The 8,866-nt window shown below is 35.2% G+C and overlaps 1 protein-coding gene and 1 long non-coding RNA gene across 4 annotated transcripts; one reads left to right on the top strand and one right to left on the bottom strand.

Moving 5' to 3' along the window:
* The first annotated feature begins 430 nt into the window (after positions 1-430).
* Positions 431-1,176, top strand: LOC109193990. Its single transcript, XR_002056356.1, has 3 exons — positions 431-547; positions 629-693; positions 819-1,176. It is a non-coding gene; the product is annotated as an uncharacterized LOC109193990 (long non-coding RNA).
* Positions 1,177-2,531: 1,355 nt separating this feature from the next.
* On the bottom strand, positions 2,532-6,068 carry LOC109193843 (NAC domain-containing protein 7-like). Of its 3 annotated transcripts, none has more exons than XM_019344672.1 (4): positions 5,628-6,068; positions 4,311-4,511; positions 3,801-4,072; positions 2,532-3,542 (listed from the first exon to the last, which is right to left on the bottom strand). In XM_019344672.1, exons 2-4 carry the CDS (start codon positions 4,471-4,473, stop codon positions 2,895-2,897), a joined length of 1,083 nt encoding a protein of 360 aa, XP_019200217.1. In that variant the 5' UTR covers positions 4,474-4,511; positions 5,628-6,068; the 3' UTR covers positions 2,532-2,894. The 3 variants fall into 3 exon arrangements, with proteins under 3 accessions (XP_019200217.1, XP_019200218.1, XP_019200219.1); XM_019344673.1 differs by having other exon boundaries at positions 4,311-4,506; XM_019344674.1 differs by having other exon boundaries at positions 2,532-3,539; positions 5,628-6,067.
* Positions 6,069-8,866: the final 2,798 nt, after the last annotated feature.

Below are 8,866 nucleotides of genomic sequence, written 5' to 3'. Positions count from 1 at the left end.
GCTCCATGCAAGTACATTTCTTCAATTACTCGTTGCTCATTTATTTATATTTCTTAACTATTTCCGGTGTTGATTAATTAGGGTTAGTTAGTACCTTCACTTAAAAATCCACATACCAAACTAAAAAGTGTTAATGATAATAATTCAAGAATAATATTCATTAAGAGGCCACCATTCAATTAAGTTAATCAGATAATTGAATTGGTAATTAATTTAATTAATTATATAGTTTCAAATTCGACCACCGTATATTACTTCGGCGAAACCCTGATTAACGCTCGCAGGCCGGCAAGGTCCATTGACTTGGGATTAACGTAACTTTAATGTTGTCGTCCTAGGATACCCTATCTTGCGAAGTAAATTGTGTAAAGTTTTCCAGAGATTGTGGTCAATGAGTGGAGAAGACATTTAGCTAATGAGTATGTCGATTTTTCATTGCTTCAAAAAGGGCTACCAACCTTCCATATTTGATCTGTCTTCAATTCCTACCTGCCACCTTTCATCCCAGCTGTGAATTCAATTCGGTTCTCTTCGACATTTAGCTAAGGTTTTGCATACATTTTTTTGTTTTTTAACCTTAATTTGAATCATCAATTCCCTCATCCATGGCTTCCACATTTTCATAAAGGACTGAAGCTATATATACATTTCACAAGTTCAATTCGTCTCAGCTTTCTGGCAATCTTTCTCGCTGTAAGTACTGTGATTTTTGCAGGGTAATTAAATACCTTCATCTTCTCCAGTAACATCAATCTTCAATTCTATCGTATGATCTCTTCCCTTCTAATTTTCTGAAAATTTTATGTATATTTTTCCAGTGACCCCTGCTAAGTTGGCCAATGAGAGCGGTCTATTGAACTTCTCGGTTTGTGCCGATCAGCTAAGCTAAGTAGTGGTTGCACGTTTCCCTAATCATTTGAAAATTCTATGTATATTTTTTGCCTGCATGCAAGGCCGGTGCTTTGAAGTAAAGTCCATATTTAGCATAATGCATATGTTTTTGCTGCATTCACCATACTTGCAACTTTAATTCTAGGCTGATATATCCTATCTAACCTGTATATATTGTTCTTGAAATGAAGAGGCATAGCTTCTTTAATAATGTCAAGAAGATTATTTGTATTTTGTACCTGCATCACACTATATATAACCGAGTTTTCGAGATTATTTTATGATCACATTTCTTGGGTTGTATACAAATAAATAAATAAAGAAGAGTTACTAAACAATAATTATAATAGTTGGTTAACATAGTATTATTGGTATAACGGGTTACAAGAAAGTGAGCAACCCATGCCATTCATATTGAGTTGTTATACCATAGTTTTGTTAATATAAATTGTGTTTCTAAGTCAAAAACACATAACAACTGTAGAATGGAATGGGTGAATACAATACAAGATCATCAAATCATAATCTGTTAATATTGTGTGAGTGCGCGCAGTATTTGAAATGAACTTGTGAATATAAAATAAGGTAATCAATTACACAAGTATGTTAACATTGTGTGTTCGTAGTATACAAATTGTGAAATTTTAAAAGGTAAATTGTGAGGATTTGGACCCGGATCCACAGAATAATTTGCAATTCATAGTATCCAACATTCTACTTATTTGGTATTACTATACATAGCACTCGATATATGTAAATTTTTTTTATTGAATAAATCGGAGGCCACCAAACGTTGTATTCGGCCCCATTATGTTGTGTCTAAGGAAAATGATATATGGATTCTCATAGAATAAAATTTTCTTCACATTTCTTCATTTTATTAATAAAAAAAAGAGTAAAATAATAAAAATTGCCTGTCACTTTTTTCGAGATGAATTAGAACATGTGATGTAAACTTGAATAAAAAATAGACTAAAATTTGAGAATATATTTACTATTACTCCGTGTCTAAAGGCACAAGTGTTGCCATAGTAGTAGTATATAATACTAAGTGTCTTTTGTCTAAAGATAAAGGCACTATTTTAGGCAAGTGATTGGAGCCCCATATTGTAAGTTGGCTAGATTTTGCAAGAAATAATGTCAGGACTTCATATCCCCTACCTTAGAAGTCAAGTCATATACAATTATACATGGATCGCTAAGAGTGGAAACAGGAAAAAACAAAATATATCAAAAGCGACAGTCTTAACCTTAAAGAATTCTTCATTAATGTTAATATTATGACACTACCAAAATGATAGCTTCCCAAAACATCATAGTTTATCTGCCCTTATTGTTCATCCTACTTCAATTCTTTGCCCACAAAAGGACAAAATTCCTTTGCCTCCAGGTCCCTACACCCGGTCTGATGTGATAGGTAAATCACTGTAACTCAATGGTCATTAGATAGGATCGGATCGAAGAATAATGTTTAGGTGCTTACAAGGAACCAAAACATTGGATAAAACTCCAACATTACGGATCCAAAGCTCGGTCCTGTATCATTATATTGTTCACGAGAAGTAGTTTTTAGTAATGAAGAAAGGTAAACATTGTGGTGACAATATTATTATAACTAATAATAGCTAAAGGGAGACAAATTAAAGAGTATTTGGTCCTTGGAAGTTGGAATTACATAAGAAATAGACATAATATTATTCTAGAAATATTACTGAGAAAATATTCAACAACAGATATTTAAACATATTCTGCAGGTCTACACCACTGTAATTAATGTCGACCCATCTTCTTAAGATAAATCTTTTTTTTTTCTTCTTTAAAGTAATTAATTATCTCATTATATTGTTTCTTAACTTAATTACTAGGGGGGAAGAAATAAACTTTTATTATGTACACATTGACTTGCATGCATATTTTGTTTTCATCTGGAAGGGGCGTCTGTACTGTACGTAGTTCCTACAATCAGTATGTACCGTTTGGCATTTGGATTCGAGAGATTTGGTTCACTTCCATAGATCAATCTGATGGTGATGAGAGGTTGACGATGATGTCGAGGCGTTTTCCGGCGCCGGGTCTTGCTTGTTCAGGTCGTCGGAGGTTTGGAAGATGTTGCCGGCGGCGTTTGCATAGTCGTCGGTGGTGGGTCCCTTGGAAGCCTCTTCCTGGCTGAGCTGTGACGCGACGAACTTGTCGAGCACTCTCCAATCCGTGACGTGATATGCCGCCGCCGCCGCCGGTTCGTGGCCGCCGAGGATGTTGTTGTTGTTGTTGTCTACGTACATGGGATGGATGTTGTGTCCGCCGCCGCCGCCGACGAATGCGGGGATGGGAGCGTAGGTGAGGCCGGGCGGCGCGTGGAGGAGCTTGTTTGGGCTTTCAAGGAGCGGGAGCTGGAGGAATTGTGGGTGGTCGGCGGCGTTGACCGCCGGCGGGTATTGAAGGTCTAGCTCCTTCTTGCAGCGGTAAGGGAATTGGGTGGCGTAGGTACTCCGGCCGCCGGACTGGTGAGGGTGTTGCTGGGTTGGGGAGTCCATTTCCGGCATGAAGGAAACTTGATCGTCGTACCATATCGGCGAATCATGATCGCTTTCTCTCCTCATTGTCGATATCCTCTTCTTAAACACTCTGCAAACCACCCACCCTTCTTCCTGCTTCAATATATTCACCATAGTTTAGCACCATAAATGTAACTGGTAATTAAATCCAGATAAACCAGTTTAAGTTGTCCAATTAAAATGGCCAATTGAAACATGTGTTTCCTCTCAACTAAAAGTCTAAGTTAATAGTTGAATTGCACATTAAAGTTATATGATCAAGGCCAGACCAACCAAACTTATTAGGCAGTTAAACTTGTAACTTTATAGGTTGAAATAAAACGAAAAGAAGAGGATAAAATAAAAGTTAATTACCTGAGGGGTACCATTTGGATCAGATTCAAGACGATATTCATGCATGATCCAATCAGATTTCTGACCATTTGGAGCTCTTCCTTTGTAAAACACCAAAGTTTTCCTCATCCCAATCAAATCATGCTTAGAATAAATAGCTTTGTCCCTTCCAGTTGCCTTCCAGAACCCAGCGGCTGTCGCCCTATTCGTGCGCGTTCCTGTCGGATACTTCTTATCCTTATGGCTAAAGAAATACCAATCGTTCTGCTCTTCTGTTCCTATCCTGCATAGCTCTACATACCCACAATTATATTGTTCACCATCTATCTCAAAATATTGATAATTAAATAAAGAAGGATAATAGTCGCGGCCTATTAGCCTTAATTTCTTGGTTTCAGTTGATCCAGCAACTTAATTAGCTAGGCATGTTTAACTTCAGGGTTATAAGGCGGGATTTATCCGTACAGGTACCCCTTTGAGTTGTGGCCGAGGGTTTAAATAAAGAAGGATAGATAGATATAAATGAAATACCTTGAAGATCCCAGGGCTCAATCTTGTAGAGATCAACGTCTTTGATGACATCTAGGTCAATCCTTCTGGAAGAGATCTTCTTCCTGAGGTAATAATCCACGAGTTCTTCGTCAGTGGGGTGGAACCTGAAACCGGGAGGAACATGCGCGAAGGAGTTCATCATCCTATGTAGCTTCAATTGTCTCACAATTATGTCCTGCACTGTACAACAATACCTCATTAAAAAAAAAAAAAACATCATATCCCAAAATATAGATCATAAGGAATGGGATTCATATGAGTTTATCAGAGCACACACCCATTTGTATTCTTTTATCCTTTAATTTACGAGAAAAGACACAACCACTAGCTAATAGGCTCATTCCTGGTCAATTCTTTCATTTGATTTTCAATTTCTTTGATTAATATCGTCTATATATGTAACTTTAATTTTATTGAACAAATAATGAGATATTTTCAACACGGATCTAGAATCACCTTAGTGATGGATTTGATTGAAAGGATATGATATTGACAATAATCAAATTAAACTCGTAAACTTATGATATAAGAGTCATGTTTCATGGCCGCCATTTTTTTTAGGGCTGGATGTAAGATTAATTCTATATACTCCTTATTAATTAAAGAACTCCAAATTATCTTAGAAATTAATTAATTAGTAGTAATATTAGTTCTAATCTGGAAAACTTTTATTAAGTACTATACAGAAATAATTAGGGAATGCAATAATTATAAAGGAAATTAAATTACAAATATCATAATAACATCTTAGGATAGGTTAAGAAATTTCTGAAAACTGAAAACTATGATATATATACTACACTAATTAGAACTACATACTATATTACCACTATATCCAGTAGACTGATGGATACAGAAAATATGAAATTAGGCTTTACATATATATAGTAGTACTGTAATAATGATATAAGTTAATTAAAGTAGGATTAATATAATTAATGAGATCCATTGCACAGAAGTGAAAATAGATGGATTATATTACCCTTATCCTTTAATATAAACAGATTATTGCAGATGCCATGATATTGTTGGGGTAATTATAGACTTATAGATATGATCATTCAATCCATAATAACTCAACAAACATAGAAAACCCCAAACTAAAAAAAAAAAAAAAAAAACATTTCCTGAATCTTGCACACAAAAAGTGAAATTCCCTAGCCTTCAGAGTTCACATTTCCTGAATCTTATACCAAGTGAATATGAGTTTATCATATAAAATCACATCATGTGATATAAGATTTGAATGCAAGACAAGAAAGCAGATATGGGATCTTTCCAGATGAACAAACAAACCTGGCCTGATGAATCTCAGTGGTATATATCCACAGATCTTGAAGAGAAGATAATGAAGCTGCAACTACTATATTTAGAAACTGTATCTATATATCTCCCTCTCTCTCTCTCTCTCTAGACAAGAAAGGAAAAGACAGTAGAAAACCTATGTTGTCTTCCTCGGGACTACAAACATCAGCCGCCGTTCAAAGGTTTACTGTCTGTCGGCCGGATCGGATCCCAAGGAATTCAAGAAGAGACAAAACGGAGGGGAATTGAAGAAGGGGAAAGGGGCTGAATGGAAGAAGGGAGAAGGAATAGGGATACATAAAAAGCCCCCCCCACCAAAAGAGCAATGATGGGTAACAGGGAGAGTTTGTTGAAAAACCAGAGAGATAGAAAGAGAGAGAGAAGAGAGAGAAAGAAGAACCCTAATGATGAAGGATAATATGCAATCTAACTCTTCACTGTACTATATACACACCAAAATTTCCTCTTTTCCTTCATATCTGCTTTAAAGCTTTATCTCTCGCCATCTTTATCTCTACCTTTCGCCATCACAGTCGTCTGAGAGGTGAATTGTTGGCAAAGTTTCTGCGCGCGAAAAAAGGGTGGCGCAGAATTGGTACTGGGAAAGAGACTAGCTAGTAGTTAACATTTGCCAGTTTGCCACCCTCACCGCCTCGGATAAAGACTTATTTTACGGAAAGTTAGAACTTTACTTATCTTACTGGCTAACGATTTCTCGTTTAAGTGGAACATATATACTTGGATTTTCGATCGTAAATAGATCAACCTGACAAAGTCGTTTTTTTTTTTCTATATTGTAACAATAATGGTGGTAAAAACATGTGTTAGTCCATGGATAATTGGCAATTTGTTTGACAATTGTGAATTGTGGTAATATATAACAGTGTTAATTAGAATTTTGAAGTGAAATGCATATATAGTCCCAAAGATTTAGGGTTGCATGAGGGATAGATGTTCACATAGTCATTTCATAATATTTTGCATTGATGGAACATCAAGACTCTTTACCCATATGGCCATATATTCCTCATTATATTGTGAACAGTGAAATGGTAGATGTATCTATCATTCTTTGAATTGATGAAGGTCAATTGAATGGAAATTACTCAAGATATATATATATATATATATATATATCTTTATCAAGAATTTAAAGAAATGAATTGAATTCTATCCCGCTACGGATTAGTTAGTAAGAACTTTCTTTCTGCATAAAAGGGCTTTAGGTGGACAGAGGAGCTGTAAAATATATAATGTGAGAAGATTATCATGTTGTTTTGTCAGAAATTTTGTTTGATTTCCGTGATTCCTCACTCTTTTGGAGCAAGAAGATAAGTTAGTGTTTGCTTCTGAATTTTTTATTTTTTATTATTTTTTTATTTTGTATACACTTCCGTCTTTAACTATCCAACAAACAAACATAAGAAATAAAACAAAAATCCAATCCTGTCAATTCAAACATATCATTACAAGAAAATTTTTTTAAAAAATATTTATAAAATAAAAGCTAGCTAATTAGCTAAATTCAATTTCATCACAAGTCACAGCATGCTGCCATTATTGATCAATATATGTAACGGCAAACAACAATGAGGTTACTGGGGTACATTGTTTCCAGAAGACACCAAAAAGGGTCCTTAAACTATTCGAAAAGGAAACCTTTTCGGTTAAGTATGTTATCAAAAAAAAAAAACTTTTTAATTTTTTTTTTCATTTTTACACTATTGAAATTATAATTTGAGACACTTTATGATGTGACGTAATAGATCAGTTTCCAGATAAAAGGTTAGGCCATTTAATTTGTCCACAAAGGGTAAGGAATAGCCACACACACCCTTTCATGTTCATTACTCAAATTTGAGGTTTGGGACCAGCACCACCAAGGATAAAAAGCACTCATTCTTGTTCTCCTTAAGCCAATTTAATTTGTGGAATATATATATATATATATATATATATATATATATATATATATATATATATAAGTTCACAAAGTTATAAGTGACAACCTAGCGAATTAAAAGCTTGTGGCTACTCGTGTGTGTGTGGGGGGGGGGGGGAGGGGGGTCAATAGGATGGGGAATATAATACGCGGAAAAGGAACTAGTTACACGCAATAAATAAGTATTATACACTTCTTTGTGTTGAAATCTCTAACTTATCATTCCTTAAGGTCTGCTCCAAATATAGTAAGAGATGATTGTCTAGAATACGCAAGTATATTAAATGTAATTTTAAAATTAGAATAATAAGGTTATGTTTCAAATCCCTAACTTATCATTTCTTAAAATCTGCTACAAGGGAGAAGGTTATATTGTCTAGATCGGATATGCAAGTGTCTATAACGGAGAAGGCCGGTTATATTGTCTAGATTGAATATGCAAGTGTTTCAAACATATATGACGAAGCTAAAATATGTTCAAGGGAGTTGAGAGAATCAATGCCCCACACTGAGGTTCAAACCTGAGACTCTCATTTGAGGGGTCATAACTATAGAGAGTAGCTCTATCATATACAGGTTAACGTGTCAAAGGCCTTGTGGTCGAGCGAAAGGAACTAGTTACACGCAATAAATAAGTATTGTACACTTCTTTGTGTTGAAATCTGTAAGTGTAAAATAATTTACACAATATTCGCTATTTTATTTTTACTTTCATTAGCTTAAATTAAATTAGTGTTGTTAGAATTATTTCTTTCTTGGACCATGTGATTACAAAATAAGTGGATGACATGCATTGGTGAATAAAGACTACGGATGAAGCTTTCAAAGAAGTAAATTTGTGGCTGTGGCTTATTCGAACAAGGGAGAACAAGAAAATAGGGCTACTTTTAGGGATCACAAAGGGAGCTCATGAAGTATTATAAAAAGCTGCTGTTCGAATGAAGACATTGCCAATTTTGATCCTACAAATTACGAGAGCAATTCTGATTTACAAAGCTATCCATTTTAATGTGGTTCATTATTTAATTCTTTAAGAATATTTAATATGTACTACATGATCAGTACGTGGTACTGCTGAAGCATCTTGTGAAGATTGTTCGGGTAGTCGTGTGTCAGTCCTGAATATGTGTTAGAAAGAGTGGTAGTGGTAAAGGCTGGAGGCCGTCTTCATTTATCTCTTGTAATACTCCTTTTGGTGAACATCTATAGTGGATTGGGCAGACGTGGGTTGCCCCGCAGACGTAGGAGAAGGAGCTCCGAACTGCGTAACAATTTCTTTGTGTTTTTA

This window comes from Ipomoea nil, unplaced genomic scaffold, assembly GCF_001879475.1.
Source record: "Ipomoea nil cultivar Tokyo-kokei standard unplaced genomic scaffold, Asagao_1.1 scaffold1932, whole genome shotgun sequence".
Taxonomy (NCBI): Eukaryota; Viridiplantae; Streptophyta; class Magnoliopsida; order Solanales; family Convolvulaceae; genus Ipomoea; species Ipomoea nil.
The sequence above is the reverse complement of the archived record's forward strand: the minus strand, read 5'-3'. Positions and strand labels throughout refer to the sequence as shown.

Excerpts from the sequence above, each read along its gene's own strand:
- LOC109193843 (XM_019344672.1), bottom strand. The coding sequence starts at position 4,473 with ATGATGAACTCCTTCGCGCATGTTCCTCCCGGTTTCAGGTTCCACCCC. Across the intron at positions 4,073-4,310 it reads TGAGCCCTGGGATCTTCAAG|AGCTATGCAGGATAGGAACA; the intron begins GTATTTCATTTA and ends GTGGGTATGTAG. Across the intron at positions 3,543-3,800 it reads ATCCAAATGGTACCCCTCAG|CAGGAAGAAGGGTGGGTGGT; the intron begins GTAATTAACTTT and ends AATATATTGAAG.